A 23,707-nucleotide genomic window follows, 5' to 3' on the forward strand; every position below is an offset into this window, starting at 1 on the left:
CAAAACTAAATGTTAGGCCAAAATATGCAGACCTGAAACAATAACTGAGTTGGAATATTTTTTTCAGTTCAGTGGACGTTTATGATTATGATTATTTTATTATTTATATAGCACCATCAGATTCCGTAGCGCTGTACAATGGATGTTACTGTGACGTCCATTAGAAGGTATCGTGGTCCGACACCTACAGGGCTGAGCCATTACCTCTCACATTATGTCATTTAATTTCAATAATTACAGAAATTAAATAGTTAACAGTCTCATGAATTTATATGTTATCGCAAAAGCCCGGCTCTCAGCGTCTCCACGTTTAAACGTTTAAAGTGTCCCAGGTGCATCTCCTGCCTGGATATAATTCTTGCAAAAATGAGAGTTCTCTTGGGACTTGAAAGCTGTTTTAAAAGTTGCTTTATTCAGATAACAAAAAAAATAACTGTATCTGTCAATGTTTCAGTTTTGAATAACGTCCAAGTTTGAACTGTAGCGTTGACAGATGCACTTATTTTTTGTTGTTGCCTTATCTGAATAAAGCAACTTTTAAAACTACTTTCAAATCCCAGGAGAGCTCTCATTCTTACAGCAAATATATATATACATATATATATAGTTATATCTGACATACATTAAAGGAATAATATAATATATTAGTTTAAAGAAACACTTTAGTGTTAAGAATACAAAGATGTGTTCCTAAACTTTCCCTCTGCCCCCTGCAGCCCTGGTCCTCCTCTCGTCCATGACATGATAAAAAAAAAAAAAAAAACTTTTAGTCACTTGATTCCAGCGTCAATGTCCCTCGGCGTGTAATGGGTCACGCCCCTCCTACGCCAGCCGATGGGGAGACGTAATGTGCATGATGGGCAAGCACCGCACATGGATTAGGCCTTCCTGGTGACTTCCTGGGCCTATACAAGGGCTGCTAGCAGGCGAAGAGACATGGCCACCATATATGTTAACCATTTCTGTGCTGTTGTCTGCTACTTACTATTCTATCAGGAGGCGGTGTACTGCGAATGAAGCATTTGATCTGGCCTTTCTCCCCGTGCAGCGCGTGCTGGGTTTGTGTGCTGGAGATGATAGGAGGACCTAGAACACAAACCAAAAACTCGTTAAATCTACAGTTATTAAACAAAAAGAATATATATTGCATTACAGGGAAATACACAGATTTCTCCATGCTTAGCGTTGAAAGCTTGTTCGCTATTTTCATCCATTTTATCACACACCATTTATCTCAAGTCTGAAGATATAATACCTACTTATTAAGAGAACTAACCATTCTCACTCTATGCCTTTATTTAGTTGATGTGCAGTGGGGTCAGGCGCAGTTAAGTCAATTACCAGCTTCTGATCACAATATTTAGTGAGATTTGTGCCACAGACACCCTATTAATGAGCGAGGTGCTCTGTAAACACCTCCTGGACAGCCAATTCATGCCATCTGCACTGACTCTGCCTGTGCCATCAGCTGAAGAACAAAGTCCATATCTAGAGTTATACAGATTGAAGGATGCTAACAGTTTGTATCTTGGTCCTGTATGATAAGATAAAAACTTGTGCGACTGGGAGTATTACTTGAAAGGACACTCCACTGCTCAAATACAAAATAAATAAAATTCACTGCTTAGTAGATTTATCCCCAAATAAAAACTTGTACTCATTTAATTATACAATTTGTCTGTTGGAATTATATCTAAAAACTGTTTGCAAAAGCTGCAGATCTCTTGTCTTTGCAAGGCAGGTGCTCTGGGCAATTGCTGCCTCTTTAGTTTAGCTTCACTGAGTAAACCAAACCAGGAAGTAACATGACCAGGTGTCTGACTGACAGCCAGGGAGGTGTACCAAGATTAAGTTATAAAAGTGTACATTTTTATTGAAATCTGCACTTATTAGAATTGAAAAAAAAAAAAGGTCACACTCTTCACAAATAAAGCTTTTCAGCAAGTTAAAAGGCTGTAGGAATCTGAAGTGGCTCTTTCAGTAGGAAGAATAACGTTAACCTAAACAAATGCAACAATTGGACATAAAGAAATTACCAACAACTGGTGAATATTTACATAAACCATAAAAAGTAAATAGTACAATATAAAAAGCAAGCAGAAACAATGACTAGAAATTGCCAGAACTGCATATAGCAGGGATGATGATGACACGTTTTATAAATTCATTCATATCTCTTTGAATTAAAGCCGGATTTGTATCTAAAATGGACCTTCCGCCAGGAAAAAAACAACATAAACTTTAAAAAAAATGGTAAATGCAGAATCACTGATATCAGAGATCCGTTAATCAATAGTCATAAAAAAGGCCGTATTAATAACAAGTGCATTCAGGGCCACTAGAAGAGAATCTAATAGCTACAACAACCAAAAACACCTGGATACATCTGTTCTATAAATAAACTCAAATATATATATATTTAATATCAGCATAACATTTATTTGAAAAATGGGGGTACATAGGTATCACATCATTGGAGCAAAGGTGTATATAAGTGAAAAAACATGGAAATTGTGGATTGGGAGTGAAATCAGGGGCATTGGCTTACTTCTTTAGATATATATAAATCTAAGGTGTTGGTAGAACATAAGATAAATTAAAGACGTATATAGTGCAGATGATACCAAAAAGTGACAAGTGATCAGTGGTGTAAGAAATACACTCACATAAACATGAGACACATATACAGGCAAATGGCTCAAAATAGACGATGCTCTGCTCTTAAGGCAGCACCACACCTCTCTTCCAGGGCAATTCACTATCATCAAATGCAAACAAGAGAGCAAAGTATATCCAAACCTAATATATATAGAAAAGAGATTATATAGTACAACTCACATAGCTCAGAGCCCTGGAATCACTGGCTCTGAGGTTGAATAGCCTGGTGTCAACTTGTGGGGTGACACTACACAAACTGTGAATCTGGAGATTGATGAATTTATTGGACTAATAAAAGTGATTTTGCATATATTTATTACAATTGCACATTAAAAAAAAAAAAAACAATAACATATAAAAACACAAATACAAACCAACAGTAATATTGCAATTATTCCATGATACATTCCTGCAAAGACGCGTTTCGCCCTTGGACTTTATCAATTGGCAATAGGTTTTAGAAATATTCAGAGATATCTAAAATCATTTTTTTATTCATATAATTTCCATTTTTACAAATTGGCGGCAGAGTGTGTCTTTAATATGTGTATGTTGGTGTAATGCATATTAGTTATATAGTTACACCAACCACTTATACTATTTAGGAAATTGCAAGATGATACAGCAGCTTTGAAATTATCCCTTTGGTACTCAAAACTTTTCCAGAGCCCTCCTGTCAGCCGCCCAGTTTTTAAAATGCATTAATAAAGTTTGTACTTCAAAACCTCATTTACTGTTTGGAAGAAGGGTACGGAGGCTGCCATTTTAAATCCATATCCGAGATGTAGAGAGGGACAATGAAGCAATGAAAAGGAGGTGCATTCCTCTAAAAGTGAATACGTGTTCTACTGCACAGAATGATAGTTACATCAAAGAAGAAGGCTAGTCTGGTTTTATAAGCTAAACTTCATTTTGCATTTCTTTGAGATTAAATAGGGAATTAAACAGGTTAATGAGTGAGAAAAGGTGAGACTGAAGAAGGTGATTTAATGAAATGTGAAACTGACTATAAGATTATCATATAGAAATCTGGCTTACATGTTCTCCACTGGCGGTTTGTAATTAGAATTTTTTATTTCGTAAAAGTTCCTATAAATATTAAAATGCACACAGGTTTCAGACAGATGAACTGTATCCCAATTTTAGAATTTTTGCAATAAATTTATTCATTATTGGTTGGTCCTACCAATTTTCTCTCTTTATCTTTCGGTCAATAATGTCATCACTCGAGTTAATGGCAGATTAATAAACTCTAGGTCCTTTTACAACTTCTTCAACAGTTCATATTTCTAAATACCAGAACTCTTTTCTGTTTCACAGAAAAACACAGCTTAATAGAAAGGCCTGATCTCTAGGGATAGAAGATAAATTCGTCGGATGAAATCGACCTGGAGAGCTTTGACAATAATTTCACTAGGTGCACCTTCTGCAGGCTGCCCGATCAAACCCCACAAAAAGCCAATGACAGAAACAGACGATGAAAGAAGGGAAGGCCAAATATGGGTGGTACAGGAAAAGTGCTTGATTTAAACAAATCTACCTTCCTACTGCTCTAGGACAATACGTTGACCCAGAGATGGCATTGTTATGTCGTCACGTAACTGCACTGAACAAAATGATAAACGCAAAACTTTTGATTTTGCCCCCATTTTTCATGAGCTGAACTCAAAGATCTAAGACTTTTTCCACGTACACAAAAGGCCTATTTCTCTCAAATATTGTTCACACATCTGTCTAAATCTGTGTTAGTGAGCACTTCTCCTTTGCAGAGATAATCCATCCACCTCACAGGTGGGGCAAATCAGGATGCTGATTAGACAGCATGATTATTGCACAGGTGTGCCTTAGGCTGGCCACAATAAAAGGCCACTCTCTAAAATGTGCAGTTGCCCGTGAATAAAAGGTTAATGAATAAAGTACATTGTGTAGGATTGCCTAAAGCATCTAGAGTTTCTACGCAGTCTTTACTTTGTGACGTTTCCTGAATCCACCTTATGTCCTTTTATCCATAGGGCTCTGACTGCATGGAGTCTATTCACTAAACAGCAAGCTATTGCTATCGCCAAATTTTATCATTTCTCCAAATCAGCTATTTTTGCTTAAATTTAGCAATTTGTCATTGTTTAGTAAATAAAGTCCTAACGGTGTTTTGCTCAGGGATTGCTTTGCTATCACCGTGCAGGAAGACAGACACGAGTTGTCGACTGCCATTATGAACCGTCTGAAACTCCCAGTCTCCTGATTGATCATGTATTTTTATTCCAGCAAAAATATTATCAGCATCTAAATGGCAACACATTTCACTTACAAATCCCCAAGGCGACACAGCCAAGGAAATGGAAAAAAAAATATATAAAACATGCCAGCTAGCTGCATCTGTCTCTTCTCGGCTGCACGGGCTAAAGAAAGCGTAGAAATTGAGTCATAAAATCCCAGGAAACCTCTGTGATTCGGTGCAAATAGAGAGAAAGAAAAATGGAACAATGGATAGTGGCGGCTGTTAGAGGAGAGAAGGGCCTCGGAACAGACATTAGGGGGCACTGTCTTATCAAGAAGACTTCACCAGCTCGACAGGGCCTGAAATGCTGAGTTACTGATGCTAAACTGGCATATTTGTTCCTTCCATTGTTCAAGGGTTGGCAACGTTCTGATCTCAAGGGTATCTCCTTAGCATCCTTTTGTAGTCTGTGGATACTATTCATTCTTATTATCCTGATGTAATACATCTTAATATATCTAATTCCGTATGTCACCCTCTAACCAGAAGGAATGTCTCCAAAGACTTTGGGTTTGTGTTTGATATATATGTTTAAAGCTACCCTGTCACCGAAGAATAACTTTACATTAATCAATAAAGCAGGAAATACAAACAAACAAACAACATGTGCTGAGCTATCAGTTTTCATGTAGTTCAGCTGTTTTTGAAGTAACAAAGACAGCACAACATGACATTAACTCCTCACTGCTCTCAGAGTCCAGCACCAGTTGCCAGGTTGTCTATTGTCCCCTTCTGTTTCCTACACGTTATATCTCCCTGTCAAACCCTCTGCCCTACATTATTATCCTCCCTTCAACCATAATCTGCCCCACATTAAATGCCCCATGCAACCTTACCTACTCCTACAAAATATAACTCCCTGTTACCCCATCTGCACCTACTTTAAATACCTCTCCCTATTCCCATCTGCCCGCACCCCAAATACCTTCTCTTACTCCCATCTGCACCTACTTTAAATACCTCTCCCTATTCCCATCTGCCACAAATACCTTCTCTTACTCCCATCTGCACCTACTTTAAATACCTCTCCCTATTCCCATCTGCCACAAATACCTTCTCTTACTCCCATCTGCACCTACTTTAAATACCTCTCCCTATTCCCATCTGCCCGCACCCCAAATACCTTCTCTTACTCCCATCTGCCACTACCACAAATATCTTCTCTTACTCCCATCTACCCCTACCACAAATACCTTCTCTTACTCCCATCTACCCCTACCACAAATACCTTCTCTTACTCCCATCTACCCCTACTACAAATGCCGTCTCTTACTCCTATCTGCCCCTACCACAAATACCTTCTCTTACTCCCATCTACCCCTACCACAAATACCTTATCTTACTCCCATCTACCCCTACCACAAATACTGTCTCTTACTCCCATCTACCCCTACCACAAATACCTTCTCTTACTCCCATCTGCCCGCACCCCAAATACCTTCTCTTACTCCCATCTACCCCTACCACAAATACCTTCTCTTACTCCCATCTGCCCGCACCCCAAATACCTTCTCTTACTCCCATCTACCCCTACCACAAATACCTTCTCTTAATCCCATCTACCCCTACCACAAATACCGTCTCTTACTCCCATCTGCCCCTACCACAAATACCTTCTCTTACTCCCATCTACCCCTACCACAAATACCTTCTCTTACTCCCATCTGCCCCTACCACAAATACCTTCTTTTACTCCCATCTGCCCCTACCACAAATACCGTCTCTTACTCCCATTTGCCCCTACACTGAATACCTCCCTCCTACTTCCGTCTGCCCTAAGCTAGAATGGCTAGTGGTTGCATAGTGTGGCTAGTGTCTGCCATTGATGTATTCAATCTGTAGTTCACCAGAGTGGCCCTCTTGCAGAGCATTATGCGGCTGTTTGGGTACCCATGCCCATGCATTTTTAACAGCACAGCTGTGGATTGAATAGACTGCAAGCATAGCAGAGAAACAGGAACATATGGAGCTGCTCTGCTTCTTTGAATCCAAATAACATGGATGGCAGAACAGCGGGTCCCTAAACGCCTCCACTCCACCTGGGGGGTCTGAGACATATTTAACATACCTGCAGCTCATCTTAATCTGCATCTGCTGCCGGCTACTATACAGGCGTTGCCGGTTAGAGGGACAGTTTATTTCTGGCACAGTAAGGGTTAAAGCATCAGGCAGTAATATTGCTGATTTTAATTTAAAAAATTTAGTGAAATAAATACTGTGTTTAATGGCATCACTTTACGTCTTATTACTGATCTACATTCCCAGACTGAGAAATAGTGTAGCATAATAATAATGATAATAATAATAATGATAATAATAAAAGCAAAGTATCTAACCAGGAAAGATACATTCAGTCAGTCCCTAGTTACCACGTGCGAGCACTGATGTGGCTCCTATTGGATGAAGAGCAGAATGTGGTGGTGATCGCAGGTTACAGCATCAAGATAAGAATAACTCCCCTCTACCACACCCCGGGCTAACGCACACTTAGCGGCAAAGCCACTATAGGCGGTCTCTACATAATATGCAAGGACCTCAGAAGGTGACAGAGCCGCCTTGAGGAAATATTGCAGTAAATGCTACATATCACAGCTTGAGAATGTAGTAGGTTTATCAGGTTATATATATACACACACCTAGGGTCACAGGCGCATGGGTGCAGAATTTTATTTTGGTGCCCCAGGTGGGCGTGGTCATCCTACTAACCCCTCCCCTTTACAAATGTCCAGTCCAAACATGCATGTTTATATGGCAATGACTCCACCTCTCTATTACTGACACACACGTGCTCGCTAAAGACATGCTCACTGGCACCCACAAACGAGCTCACTACAGACAAGCTCACTAAAAACAAGCTCACTGATACTCACACAAGCTCACAAGACACACACACACTCACTACAGGCAAACATACTGACACAAACACATGCTCACTGCAGGCAAGCTCACTGACACAAACACACTGGTCACTACAGGCAAGCTTACTGACACACACACTGGTCACTACAAACAGACCCATTGACACACACTGGTCACTACAGTCAGACTCACTGAAACACACACGTCACTACACTAAACTCACTAGAAAGTACACACTGTTCACTACAGACACACAAGTCACTACAGACACGCTCACTGACACACAAGTCACTACAGACAAGCTAACTGACACATAAGTCCCCACAGACAAGCTAACTGACACACACAAACGCACATTCACGAAACATGAACATAAATAACATGTCCAACCGCAGGGCCTTTACTACCAATGGTAAATCACATGTAAAGTTCTCTTAACTGGACATTAAAAAGCTGAAGAAACTAAAATAACGTGCTTTACCTACAAACGCGAATTCCATCAGATCTGTCTTTTACATATTTAAAGGCAGTGCAGGAAAAGTCCTGCCCTGGGGTATATATGATTCAGATGCTGCTAGTAGGAAATCAGTTAATCAATTAATCAGGAATTCTGCAGAGGATACATTCTTCATAGTGCCAGGAAGAATTCTTCACAGTATAATGTGTCCAGGAAAACAGAATATTTGGTAAAACTAGTTTCTCAGTACTAAGGCATTACCACTGTTCCAGCCAGTCAATATATGTCAGTGAGCTAGGAAATGCTATCAGTGAGTCAGGAAATGCTATCAGTGAGCTGGGAAATGCTATCAGTAAGTCGGGAAATGCTATCAGTAAGTCGGGAAATGCTATCAGTGAGCTGGGAAATGCTATCAGTGAGTCGGGAAATGCTATCAATGAGCTAGGAAATGCTATCAGTGAGCTAGGAAATGCTATCAGTGAGTCAGGAAATGCTATCAGTGAGCTGGGAAATGCTATCAGTAAGTCGGGAAATGCTATCAGTGAGCTGGAAAATGCTATCAGTAAGTCGGGAAATGCTATCAGTGAGCTGGGGAATGCTATCAGTGAGTCAGGAAATGATATCAGTGAGCTAGGAAATGCTATCAGTGATTCAGGAAATGCTATCAGTGAGCTGGGAAATGCAATCAGTAAGTCGGGAAATACTATCAGTGAGCTGGGAAATGCAATCAGTAAGTCGGGAAATACTATCAGTGAGCTGGGAAATGCTATCAGTAAGTCGGGAAATGCTATCAGTGAGCTGGGAAATGCTATGAGTAAGTCGGGAAATGCTATCAGTGAGCTGGAAAATGCTATCAGTGACTCAGGAAATGCTATCGGTGAGTCAGGAATTGCTGTCAGTGAGCTGGGAAATGCTATCAGTGACTCAGTATTTCCCGACTCACTGATAGCATTTCCCAGCTCACTGATAGCATTTCCCGACTTACTGATAGCATTTCCCGACTATCTGTGTATTGCAATCTCCTCATTGTGCAATCCGATCACATACTGTGGGCATCCCACCAACCATGGTCAGAAAGTCATGGTTACAGCCCAGATTATACCCTTCTATTACTTCATACAATGGAACGACAATATTGATGAATTGCGAATCAGACAGGGCTGTGTGGATTTCTCCAGAAAGCAAAGCGCGGGTAACACAATGCACAATTTCACTCTCCATCTCACGCAGCCCCTCTCATCCTCCACATTGTTTTCCTACTGCCGCTTTTGTTTTCTGCTAGCTATTTAATTGTAATTAAACTCCTGCTGTCGATAAGGCAACGTGTGTAGAAGCAAAACAATATCACTTTGCAAGGCATGGTGTGATAAGTCCAAAAGAGGCATCTTTCATCCCAGCGCACAGCGACGCCACCGGCGTATCTCCTCACGGCCGCTGCACACTTCTCATTGCATTATCTCAGTGTGTGTGTTATTTAGGGAGAGGTTGCCAGCTGTGAGGGGGAAATTAGCAGACACGGGCAGCTGGGCTCATATCGAAAATCTCACTTGAACTCTCTGACTTCCAAAAGGGGCCAAAAACATCCTGTTTGCTCGGCAATATGCCGTGCATCGTTCTGGCGACAAACATGTTAACGTTTCAGGTGTTTATGCCAATAGGCAATTATTTTGGTATTAATTTGGGGTTCTCAGATGAAGTTAATCCGCTTGAAGTTGCTGTTTTGTGAAACATGCATAATGTATAACATTTTGGCATATTTGTTTGGTATCTATTTGCCTGTACTTGTTACATTGTGTCCTGGATCCTTCATGTTGTGTCATATTTGAGATTAAACACTATGGGGTTAATTCATGGCTGTTAATTGAAAATCGAAATTAGAAAATTTAGAATTTAGAAAAATGTTTTAAGGCCAGAGTAGCTGAACTGGAAGTGTAGCTGACTGAATTTTTCCAGTTTGGCTATTTTGGCCTTAACTTTTTACTTTTGTGAGCAGTGAAAAGCAGTTCAGGGAGTTGTAAAGTTGGATTTAAAAAAAACCCAAAAAACTGGATAAGCAGCTGGGTTAGAAAATATTTTATTTCTGCCATTTCAAATCTAGAAATAAGCAGGTATAACATGCTTTGACTCTTACCTGGGTCCCGCCAGGTGCCTGCGCTGCACACAGTCTCCTCAAGCAGATGCTCAATGATGCCAACATTCATCTGGCACCATAACTACTGCAGTGGGCTGTTTAGAGTACTTGGAGCGTTCCTTTAAGTATCTTTTAAAATAATTCTGGGAGTTGTATTGATAACGTCAATAAGGGAAACATTGCAAAAACGAACAAATAAATGAATATCTGCTAAAATAATAGATAAAATCTATTTTTTTTCTCTGTATTCTGTCCTTCAAGAGAAGAGAAACACAATCATGCAGAACAGCAAATCATTCTTTAAACCAGGTGGAGTTAATTCACTAGAATGAGAAATGTGGGATATTGACAAAGAAACTACGCATTTTTAGCCAAAATATCGAAGATGTAAAAGTAAATGGAATGGAGCATTTTTAGCTATTGTGGCCTAGAATTTGCTATTCGCTTATCAGTCCCAAGTGTCTTGGTTCAATGAATAAACCCAACACGTATACGTGCGCCAGAATCCTTAACTGGGTTTATTTATTAAAAAACATTTGGAAACACATTTAGGCAAAAATTAAAGAGTTGTTAAAGTTGGTTTCCACCTCGCTGTTACTCCTGCAAACCTGTGCGTCGGCAACAGACCCGTTCAGAAGGTTTTGATGCAGAAATATTCACAAGGGGTTTCACTAAAGTGAGAATGATTGTGAATTCAAAGTGAATTTAAGGCCAAGATAGCTGTACTGCAGGGATGGGCAAATGGTAGATGCCCAGCTTCTAAAACATCGGGGGAGATGTACGACAGACGGGAGAATCTACCCTTTGGCCCTCGTGCTAGAGGATGCATAAGCATTTTTGCACCAGGCAGGCCCTCTCTACATTAGTTTCACCACAGGTACATGTTGAAGAGCAGGTGTCATAAAACCTTGCTCTGATCCTGTTTTAGACATTTGAAGTCTGCATGATCTTTGGATAAATCATGTTTCCAAACAAAAAAGGACTTAAAGATGGCCGTCCAAAGGAGTGAGTATAGTATATTGTTTAGAAGAGCGATATTTACTAAAAAAAACAAAAAAAAAACACACATTACAAAATGATACACACAAAGGGGCTATAATGCACATAATAAACTTGCAATAATGAAAAAAAATGTAATTGTTTTCCTTTAAAGGAACACATAGTGTTAGGATTACAAACCTGTATTCCTGATGCTCGTTAGAGTGTCTAGTCCACAGTTAGATCAGAGAGCCCACCCCCCTCTACTGCAATAAAAATGGTAAAAAAAAAAAAAAAAATGTTTTACTTAATTTTTCTCCAGGGCAGAGAGTCCTTCAGTGCTGCTGCCTGCTCTCCCTCCTGCAACATTCCATAGAGGAGCAGTGGGGACTGACGTGAAAGCACTCGCATCCAATCAAATGCTTCTTAACCCCTTAAGGACCAAACTTCTGGAATAAAAGGGAATCATGACGTGTCAGACATGTCATGTGTCCTTAAGGGGTTAAAGGTTTGGGTGTCCTCTTCTATTCATTGTACAAAAAGTGCACATTTCAATAGAAATTGGCACATTCATTACCTTGTTACACCCCCTGACTGTCAATCAGACAGCCGGTCCTGTTACCTCCTGGTCGTTTAGCTCGGTGAACATAAACTCAAGAAGCAGCAAGGGTCCAGAGCACCTACCTTGCAGAGAGTTCTCATTGAGCTGCATTGGGATGTCTGTGATTGGACGGGCACAGAAAGTCTGGGCGGGGTTAGAAGGGGAGGGCTGCAGACAGGAGGACTGCCGATTATGCAAGCTGTTTTTAGATATATCTCAATGCATGCATAATTAAATGCATGCATGTTTTCATTGGGGGTACATATACTAAATAGGGATTTTTATTATTTTGGGTGAGAGACCTATTCTTCTGGTATAAAAAAAGTTATAATAATGTGTTGGCTTTGAAACATTTCTTACCACAGAGCAAGATAATTGCCGAGTTAATAATGTAGTGTGTGGGTTCTGTTGCACATATAATTCTGTGATAACAGATTGTGTTCTGTCGGTGGTAACGCTTACCCTTTGTGCCGTGTTATTGTAAAACAAACAAAAAGTTCAATGGCTTGTCATTGGAGAAGACACCTGGTAATAAATGACCAAATGCCACACCAGGAACGATATTCCAGAACTTGGACAACAGAGCAATTGTTTCGGCTGTTTGTTGTCAGACAGTTTGTATAACAGTTGGAAATATCACAAGTGACCCGACACTGCTCTCGTGGCTCTTATGCGGCTGAGAATACCCACGGCCCACTCAGCTGGTTATAGTGCAGTGGGGGACATTGCTCAATCAAGTATTGGTCCTTCTAAATCCGCATGTGTCTTGACATGACTGAGACAAACCAGAACTAAATATACAGCTCAATGCAAGTATACTATCCAAGGTAACTTCACAGCATTAGGCATGCTCGCTTCTTACCATTTACTGTCAGAGAGAGTTCTCTCTCTCCAGCACCCACACGTGGAACGACTGCCCGGCACACGTACTTCCCAGCATCCTCCTGGCGAACACTTTTTAACGTTAGAGTGTTCTCATTACTCAATACCTTTAAAAATAGAAAAACACAGGAACTTCAATACAAACTTTTCAGTCAAAAGATTTGATGTTTTAGGAAACATCCACAAACATGTACACGCCGACTGTATCAATGTTTCTAAAGGGATACTACAGGCTCTATAACTATTATATCCACCTGAAGTGGTTATAGTGCCTGGAGTCTGCCGGCTGCTGCGGACTCTCCTCTAGCTTTAAAATATTAAAAACTGTTTAACTCTGAATGGAAGTACATCACCAGGGCAATCCAAACACTATAACTACATTATGATATGAAGCAGTTACAGTACCGTCAGTGTCCTTTTAAATAAATAAAAATAATCACAAGCAAAACAAAACAAAATTTTATGTTAAAAAAACTATAGTAAACACAGGAGTAATGCTTATTTTGAGATATACGCCACCTCCTCTGCAACATTGAAAATGTGACATTAACGCTTGTGCGTTACCAGCGCCAGTTTTGTCCAACCTGGATGGAATTTAATTGGCTAAAAGCACTAGGCAATCAGCCAAGGTTGGATCAAATTACAGCAGGGAATCAATGGATATTTTTATAATTTTTTCACAGGAAATAAATATTTATATAAATGGATACCGTATGTACAATTACTGTTAAGCAGCCATTTGGGAAAAATATCCATGTTGCAAACTGCCAATATTAATTAAAACTTAACGATTTATATACTGATCAATAATTTAATTCATAATTTTTTTTTTAAAAACTGGCCTGTGTAAGGGAGGAACAACGCAATAAGGACCACCCCAGAAGTGCTTTGTCTACAACCAATTTCATCTTTAATAATTTTGCATTGCTGCTTTCTGTTCAAAAACTTACCACCCCAGAACCCCGCTTCATCCAGACAATGGTGAGCGAGGGGTTACCAGTCCACGCACAGTGAAATGTGGCATCTGAACCAAGGTCCACAAGAACAGATTCGGGTTCTACAGCCATCCGAGGTCCAACTGTAAGACGGGACACCGGACATACCTTGTATCATTTTTTTTATTTTCTTCATCAAAGGTTACAATATCCAACAAACTGAATATGGAATGCCTTTCCAGAATAAAATAAAGGTTAAAGAAAACCATAGCAACCTAATGTTAGAAAATGATGAAGTTATCGCAGACTGGTTTATAAAGTTATTACAGTTTAGTTTTGACATCATTACTTTACAACTACAAGGATATATACGTTCTGACTTTACTGAAATTTTATTTGGAATATGGGTGAAATGGATTCTGAATTAATCATTTACTAATTATATTTAATTTGGAGCAAACAAATGTCTCCTCTTAGATGACGATATCTTTGAGTTATTTGATTGTATCTATTTGCTACAGACTAAATAACATTTTATAAAGCTAGCGTCTTACAATACACATCGACGGTTCTGCTGATGTTGGTGCTTCCAAGAGCGTTGGTGACCTCACAGGAAACGGGCTCCGAGAAGAACGAATAATCAACTACAGTTTCGTAGCTTTCTTCTGTCACCTCTTTCAGGATGTGGCCTCCTTTAGCCCACCTAGAAACACAAAGAAGACATTGGATACAGGTTAATATTTCTTTGAACATTGTTAGGACTGTACCAAATGTTTCCTGTAAGCAGGCATGGTGGCAGGTGACACGGGCACAAGGCTATGTCACTTTTGGTTCATTCAAAGGCCTACAAGAAAACGTCACAACCTTCAGATTGTTACAGTTACCGGAGGCGGCCGAGCTTAGGTACTCATTAAAAATGTATAGTCTTTAAAAGATATATTGAACTATTTAAAAAAATATAACACATCTTTCCTTGTGGCTGTGCTCAGAAAAGTGGGGAGGAGGGAGGCACTGGAGTCTGTGCTCAGAACAAGGGGCATATTAGAGGCCATAGCTCTCAAGTGTCCTGATTTAGGAGGGACAGTCTCTATTTTGGGCCCAAATCCTTCTTTTCTGGGAGCTCCATATTGTTGGTGTGTCTGAGTGTATAACAGAGCTCCACAGCAATAATGCTCCCAGTAATGACTGAGTGTATTATCATTATTATTTTATTATTTATATAGCACCATCACATTCCATAGCGCTGTACAATGAGTGTATAACAGAGCTCCACAGCAATAATACTCCAAGTAATGTGTCTGAGTGTATAACAGAGCTCCACATCAATAATACTCCCAGTAATGTGTCTGAGTGTATAACAGAGCTCCACAGCAATAATACTCCCAGTAATGTGTCTGAGTGGATAACAGAGCTCCACAGTAATAATACTCCCAGTAATGTATTTAAGCTACAATAAATGTGTTTAGAGATCAGTCTGTGTAAATAAGGTACATTGTTCTTGTTATAACTTACATTTTTGTTCTATAAATTGTTATTAGTAAGTTACAGCCCTGCCCCTGGCCCCACCTCCACTAACACCTCTGAAATGATTATATAATAGAGGTTGTATACAGAACAAGAGTGACCACACTGGAAACATATCTTAGAAAGAGGAGGCACACACTGTAGGCTGTGCTCAGAAGAAGGGTGGGGGGACGGGGACTGGAGGCTGAGTTCAGAACAAGGAGGTTTCCCACTGGAGACTGAGCTCAAAACAAGTAGGGGGAGATCACACTGCTGTCTCTGCTGATAACAATGGTGTAAGATTTCGAATGTGCACTATAGTCACAAAGATAACTTTAGCTTAATGCAGACGTTTTGGTGTGCAGACCATGTCCCTGCAATCTCACTGCTCAGTTCTCTGCCATTTAGGAGTTAAATCACTTTGTTTACGCATTCCTAGTCACACCTCCCTGCATGTGACTTGCACAGCCTTCTTAAACACTTCCTGTAAAGAGTCATCTAGTGTTTACACTTCTTTTATTGCAAATTTAATTTAAAAAGGGTTATCTACTGCACAGTTAATAGCTTGCTAGACCCTGCAGGAGCTTCCTGTGTGCAATTAAAGTTCAAGTTACAGAGTAGTAGATAAATGAACCTTAAAGTAAGTTACATCTGATTGAAATTGAAACCTCTTTTATGCAGTCTGTGTCATAAACATAAACAAAACTAATTTAACTCCTAAATGGCAGAGAATTGAGCAATGCGACTGCAGGGGCATGATCTATACATCAAAACTGCTTCATCGAGCTAAAGTTGTTTTGGTGACTATAGTGTCCCTTTAACATTAAGGGGGATTAATTATCTGCAATGCTATGTCGATTTCATCATTTAAAACTAATGTATGACTTTATAGATCCTATACAGATAAAATAATCTGATCTAGAAAACAAGAAGAAGAAGACAGACTCCATCCTTACCATCGTGTTGTCCCTCAAGGAAAATAGCTGAGAATTCACAGCCATTTCACATTGTAAAAAATAAATGCAAAGCATTTAGCAAATAATGGGGACAATAGAATAATGGGCTGACGAGGAGACCCTGGTGACTGCTAGCTGCCAGTTCTGTCTTCTCCAAGACCCAAATGAAATCTAACGGTAAGAGCTGGGGCCCTGCTTTGCATTCTAATTACCGCTTCACATGACATCAGAAGACTTGTGGGACCAAATTAAAACCACTCAATAGATTTCTGAATAAAAGAACATGCTAATAATAACAGATGAAATAAAAATCCTTTTTGAACAGGCTACGTGATGGGACTCCGGTTTCACGTTAAAACTTCTTATTATTTTCCCAATTCTACGATGAACTGCCCGAAGCTCTGTAAGAGATAGTTGTTTTTTTTTTAAATGGCGGTGGTGATGGTGGAGGAGGAGGGGGGGGGGTATTCCAGGTTTTAACAGCTGTGCAATGGGCGATAAAAGAAAAGTGTGTAGGAGAAAACATCCCCCCAAAAACCTGACAAGGACCATTTCATCTGTGGATTTAGCACAATGGACTGCAATCGAGCGTTTCCATTAAGTGCATTGCATTATTTTACATTAGCTCAGAACATTGAGTCTTTAATGTATCAGCATTATAACGTTCATTAGCCGCACGGCTACTGGATGGAGCGCGGATGATACAGAGAAGGAAATGAATGCATGTTTAGATTAAGCTGTAATGATACGGATGGCTAGCTCCATCAAAAGCTGGGATCCTCAATGATTTGCATACAATAGACCTCAACGTCTCAAAGATGGTACGGTGATACTTCAGGAAATAATATAATAATTCAAATAATGAGCAATATTTAAATGCCAGGAGCCTGCTACTGATCAGGAAGTAAAGGGGTCATATGGAAATACAATGGCTGGTGTGTTTCTCTGGTTAGATCCAGTTACTAAATGCAGCCAAGGAAAAAGTACTGATTGGGGGGAAAAAAAATCGTAGTTTCAGGCTAAATTTAGTTTTCATTTACTATAATTATTGTTTAGTGAATAATCCCCTTGTCCTTTTTTGCCCAGTTGACAGGATTGACGCCATTACACAGATCCATCTCTTAAAGTTGGTATTTTTACGATAAATAGAAAGATGGCCTGTGTGCTAACCCTACTCCGCCGTCCAGCTAATTAATTAGGAAGGTTCATATTGTTTGAGAAATCTTTTTACTGCTCCACTGTTGTGGAAACCAATCTTTTATTACTGGCTGCAATTAAATAATTTGCCTCTTGCTATTCCGAGCCCGTCTTCAAAGGATAAAACCCTTCTAAAACGAATATTAAACGTGTTATCGCTTTGACCTCCAGGGTCATTAATATACCGGGTCAGCCATTTTATCAGCGTTAAAACATCTGTGAATTCTGCCTTATAACTCTTATGAGCAATCAAACAATAAAAATAACCGTGCATGATAAAGTATCCTAATAACACCACGTGCACAATTACTTGCAGGAGTAACAGAATACCTGTCTTGCCTGCAGCGTTCTCTCATTTATTACAGCGCTTCTTGCGATCGGAGCAGGTGCAACAAACACATTCACATTTCACTGCATCTAATAAATGTCACAATCGCTCATATGACCAGAAATTACCAACACAACCAATGGCTGTTCTCCTAGCGAGGAAATCGAGGGAGCTTTCAGATCGGCTGTTTTGGCCTATAATTGCAACTGGGTATTCATCGCCATGATAACTCACTGTTTAGTGAATTGAGCCTTAATGCTGTTCGGAACGGCCCTTGTTTTACAGTTAATATGCTTTAGAGCAATGGTACCCAACCATTGCACACCACAGGACCACATTCCCAAATCACATTTGAGTTGCGGACCTGCACTCCGCATTTAACAGCTCAGTGACTCAATTTAAATCTCTAAATGCTGACCAATGAAGGAATAGGCCTGTATTCAATAATACAAGATGTTAATCACCGCAACATAACAAAGAAAATGTATGGATGTACAAATAAAAACTAAAAAGAAATTCATACAATTTCTTAATCTCAGTTAAATGACAAATATATTCAATGGGAGCCTTGTGATTGCTTTTAGCTCACCAGTTTTTTAATATTATGCCTTCAAAGAATTTAAAGATAATCTCAATGCTGGTTCCACTTCCAAACGGTTTCTCTGTATTGTTTTAATATCACTAAGGGCAGAACATGCAGTTTCACACATGTATGTTGAGTAAAATCTAAAGTGATTTTTCACTTATTGATGGATATATTCACAAATTTAATTCCAAAAACGAAACATATTCTTGCAGTTCCTTTTCTTTGCCTTTAGATCCAGAGATAGTTCAATGAGTTGTTCTTCTTGTGAAAGGGATAGGTTGTGATTTTCCCAGGGTTAAAATGGATCAAATACCCACAAATTTCCAGATCTAACATCAGAGTTCTCTGGAAAAGATCCTTCAAAATGCGTTTGAAGAACTTTGATGCAAAGCTTTACACATGAAAATATTTGTGTGTTTAAATCTTCTGTGTCAGAAATGAAGTCTGAAAATAAAGATGAATATATCAAAACCGTTGTCTTGTGTTCATTTCCTCCATAGTTTTTTAGTTTTCGTTTGAAGGATTCAATTTTATTTTCCGAGTCAAAAACTGTTTTGGAAGGGCCCTGAAGACTAAGATTGAGTTCATCAATAAACTATAAAATATCAGACAGAAAGGCCAGCATTTCCAACCATTGAGGATCTCGAGAATTATCAGTCAAATCCCATGTACTAATAAGAAATATAGATACTTCTTCTCTGAGCTCATGAAGTCTACTCAAAACTCATCCTCGTGAAAGCCAGCAAACCTCTGTGTACAGCAACAGCTTTCTGTGAAATGATCCCATTTCCTCACATAGAATTGAAAATAATCTTGAATTAAGGGCATGGCATTCAATAAAGTTTACAATGTCATGAAGTTCTAAACTCATTACTCATCCGTTATGAAGCTAGCATTTCCCTATGAATAATACAATTGGTTATTTTGAAATCGTCACCTTCTTTGCTAAGTTGCAAGCTCACATTTCCATCCTATCATTGCAGCTGCACCATCAGTGCACAAACCAACACAATTTGCTCAAGTCAAGTTATTGTTTTGTATTTATCCATCTAACGTTTTAAAGATTTTAAAAGCCTGAAGGGAATGATTCTACTCACCAGAAAAAATACAATAAGCTGTAGTTGTTCTGGTGCCTATAGTGTCCCTTTAACATAAACTAGTAATATAGCTTTGCTGTTTACATCAGTGGGCTCATCTGTTTGGAGGTAAAACCACTAAGATTGGGGCACTTTTTATATTAATTGACTTTCTATATCTGAAGCCATGACCTCCCAGTCGGGAGCAGAGCTGCCATTATACATTTTGGGGCCCCTAACACTGCTCAAGGTCTGGGCCCTTGGCATACACCGCCGAGTTTGCCCACAGTCCCCGCCCCCCGAATCTGACCACAAATATGAAATGTGTGTGTGTGTGTAGAGTGGATGCAGAGTGTGTGCAGAGAATAGAGTGTTTTTGTGTAGTGGATGCAGAGTGTGTGTGTGTGTGCAGAGAATACAGTGTTTTTGTGTAGTGGATGCAATGTATGTGTGTGTGTGTAGAGTGGATGCAGAGTGTGTGTGTGTAGAGTGGATGCAGAGTGTGTGTGAGGGATCAATGCTCCCTCGCTGCGCCGAATCCGCTGATAGCTTGAATTAATAGAGGAGTGTGGGGTCCGAACCCCCCAGGAGCGCCAGGTCCATGACAACCATCATGGTTGTCACCCCCTAATGGTGGGCCTGGTTGGGAGCAATGGATAAAGAAGTCCCTTTCTTCATTTTGGGGTGCTGCCAGTCAGCTCTCTAAGTCTATGCCGCCTGATGATTGCACTGGCCCTGAAAAGTTTTGCGAACCGCATTGGACCATCTAAAGAGCCTTATGTGTCTCGCAAGCCGCAGTTCGGGCATGTCTGTACTTTAGAATACCTTTAACTCAAAAAATAAGGTTATGATTAAATTAGTCTAACAGTATGAATGCCCAAACAGATATATACATTTTGTATTTATTGTAGCAATAGTTAAGGTAACAAAATAGAAATGTAGCACACATACGCTTTTATAAATCAATGTATCAAGAACATTAGCAATATTGGACTAGATGGGTTAGTGTGATCATCTCCAGGATACAATCATTGATTGGTTAGATCCATGGGAAGTTGAAATAAACAATGTTTGGGTTTCATATACATTTGAACCCCCTTGAAACTCAATCAGCTTAGTTCTTTAACCTCACACCTCCAAAATAAACAAATGTCCTAATAGCTTCCTCTCACACTGCATATGATATATGACATAACTGACCCTATAACAAAAAGGTCCTAAATGGCACGGACTCTAATTAGCTTTGTTAGGTATATCATTTGTGCCACTTCCTTGCCTCCTATCTTTTACCCTATAACAGTTTACCTGCTTCCCTCAAAACACCCATGTTTTAAGAAAGTGCCCTATTTTAGCCCAAGGTGAAGGAGACTAAACCGAAACGTGTCGAGCAGCTTATTTATTTTATTTACACAATCACTCTTGGGCACTTTGTTGTGAGGGTGTTGTTAGGGAAGCGGGTAGACCAGTGATTCTAAAACTTTTTAGGTTCAAGGTGCCCTTAATATTTCAATATATTTCCAAGGCACCCCAAGTCAAAATAATTTTCTAGGTTTTATATATGTACAGTGCTGCGGCATATACTTGGGAGTGGCACGGGTAGATTATTTAAAGAAACAATCCAGGCACAATAACCACCACATTATGTTGTAGTGGTTATGGTGCCAGTAGTGCCGTAGTGCCCTCCCAGGGTAAGTAGTCAAACTGTTTAAGAACAGTTTGACAAGTTACCTGGGGTCTGCCGGGATATGGCCTGTAGTGTGTGTGTGTGTGTGAGGTGTGCAATATGTGTGTGTGAGGGGTGCTGTGTGCACGTGTGTGTGTAAGAGATGCAGTGTGTGTACAGGGTTGCATTGTGTTTGTTAAGGATGTAGTTTGTGTGTGTGTGTGTGTCTGAACGGTGCAGTGTGTGTATGTGGGGCAGTTTGTGCATGAGGGGTACAGTGTGTGTGTTGGGGCAGAGGTTGTGTGAGGGGTACAGTGTGTGTATGGAGGAGCAGTGTGTATGTATGGGGGTGCAGTGTGTGTGTGTGAGGGATACAGTGTGTGTGTGAATGGGGGCAGTGTGTATGGCGGCAATGTGTATGGGGGCAGTGTGTGTATGGGGTAGTGTGTGTATGGGGGGTAAGTTTATGTATAAGGGTAGTCTGTGTATGGGGGGTAAGTGTGTGTATGGGGGCCGTGTGTGTTTGGAGTGGCAGTGTGTGTAGTATGGGGGGGCAGAGTGTGTGTGTGGGGGCAGTGTGTGTATGAGGGGTAGTGTGTATGTGTGTGTATGGGCGTGCAGTGTGTGTTTGGGGGGTAATTGTGTGTATGGGGGGCAGTGTGTGTATGGGGGGACAGTGTGTTTGTGTGTGTATGGGGAGTAGTGTGTGCATGGGGGGCAGTGTGTGTGTATGGGGGGCAGTTTGTGTATGGGGGCCGTGTATGTAGGAGGTAGTGTGTAAGGGGGTAGTTGTGTGTATGGGGGGCAGTGTGTGCGGGGGGGCAGTGTGTGCATGGGGGCAGTGTGTATGTATGTGCATGGGGGTAATTGTGTGTATGGGGGGCAGTGTGTATGGGGGTCAGTGTGTGTGTATGGGGGCAGTGTGTGTGTATGGGGGCAGTGTGTGTATGCGGGGGTAAGTGTGTGTATGGGGGGCAATTTGTGTATGGGGCCGTGTATGTAGGAGGGGTAGTGTGTAAGGAGAGTAATTGTGTGTATGGGGGCAGTGTGTGTAAGGGGGTAATTGTGTGTATGGGGGGCAGTGTGTGCGGGGGGGCAGTGTGTGCATGGGGGCAGTGTGTATGTATGTGCATGGGGGTAATTGTGTGTATGGGGGGCAGTGTGTATGGGGGTCAGTGTGTGTGTATGGGGGCAGTGTGTGTGTATTGAGCAGTGTGTGTATGGGGGGGTAAGTGTGTGTATGGGGGGCAATTTGTGTATGGGGCCGTGTATGTAGGAGGGGTAGTGTGTAAGGAGAGTAATTGTGTGTATGGGAGCAGTGTGTGCATGGGGGGCAGTGTGTATGTGTGTGCATGGGGGGTAATTGTGTGTATGAGGGGCAGTGTGTATGGGGGGCAGTGTGTATGGGGGTCGGTGTGTGTGTATGGGGGCAGTGTGTGTGTATTGGGCAGTGTGTGTATGGGGGTATGTGTGTGTATGGGAGCAGTGTGTGTGTATGGGGGGCAGTGTGTATGAATGGGGGGCAGTGTGTGTATGGGGGGCAGTGTGTGTGTATTGGGGAGCTATTGTGTGATGTGGGGTCTGTGGGGGTAGGAGAACAAATGAATATATATATATATATTGAATACAAAAATATGTCCCTCCTCTCTGCTTAACTTTGGCTGGGAGGGTGGACAGTTCCTGCAAGCCCTGGGGGTCCTAGTGGTGACAGGAGCCTCAGGAGCTGCTAGAGTTCACTCTTGCGAGATTCAGAGCATTGCCGTGGTTACTGTAACGCTCCGAGCTCGCAAGAGGAGAACACGGCGGAGTTGCAGGTTAGAGCTCCCCCGGGTCCTCTCTCTCTCCCTCCCTCCCTCCCTGCGGCTGTCAGCAATGTGCTAACGGGCCGGAGTGGGAGATCTCTGAAAATAACTTGTGGCTCCCCACAGTTTGGGAACCGCTGGGGTAGACTGTTGATGTCAATCTAATTGAACATCAGTGGGAGGTTCTGGAACAACAAATCTGATCCCCTTGCAACTTTCAGGACTTAAATTGACACTATAGGCACCAAAACAACTTCAGCTTAATGAAGCAGTATTTTGTGTATAGATCATATCTCTGCAGTCTCATTGCTCAATTCTCTGTCATAGGAGTTAAATTAGTTTTGTTTATGTTTATGCAGCCCTAGCCACACCTACCCTGGTGTTGACTGACACAGCCTGTATTTAAAAAAAATGGTTTAATTTTAATTTATATAACTTATTTTAAAAGTTTGTATTTCCTGCTCTGCAAATTGAACTTTAACCACACACAATAGGCTCCTGAAGGGTCTAGAAGGCTATTAACAGAGCAAGATATATGAAATTCTAAATTAAACAAAGTTAAGGAAGTGTAACCATTAAATGACTCTATACAGGAAGTGTTAAGGAAGGCTGTGTAAGTCACATGCAGGAAGGTGTGACTAGGGTTGTATAAACAAAGTTATTTTACTCCTAAATGGCAGATAATTAAGCAGTGAGACTGCAGTGGCATAATCTATACACCAAAACTGCTGCATTGAACTAAAGTTGTTTAGGTGTTTATAGTGTCCCACAGGACACGTTCCGAGGTTGACGCATCAGAGCTGTTTTGGGTATATAC

The 23,707-nt window shown here is 40.7% G+C and overlaps 1 protein-coding gene across 2 annotated transcripts in view; it reads right to left on the bottom strand.

Annotated features, from left to right (window-relative positions):
* The window catches only part of KIRREL3 (kirre like nephrin family adhesion molecule 3), a 692,535-nt gene that overhangs the window by 52,695 nt on the left and 616,133 nt on the right, over positions 1-23,707 (bottom strand). For both annotated transcript variants that reach the window (XM_063437213.1, XM_063437212.1), the window contains exons 8-11: positions 14,334-14,482; positions 13,795-13,922; positions 12,825-12,951; positions 986-1,086 (exon numbers count right to left, since the gene is read on the bottom strand). In XM_063437213.1, the coding sequence (XP_063293283.1) occupies positions 986-1,086; positions 12,825-12,951; positions 13,795-13,922; positions 14,334-14,482 (505 nt within the window). The remainder of the gene's footprint in view (positions 1-985; positions 1,087-12,824; positions 12,952-13,794; positions 13,923-14,333; positions 14,483-23,707) is intronic.

Source organism: Pelobates fuscus, chromosome 11 (assembly GCF_036172605.1).
Source record: "Pelobates fuscus isolate aPelFus1 chromosome 11, aPelFus1.pri, whole genome shotgun sequence".
NCBI lineage: Eukaryota > Metazoa > Chordata > Amphibia > Anura > Pelobatidae > Pelobates > Pelobates fuscus.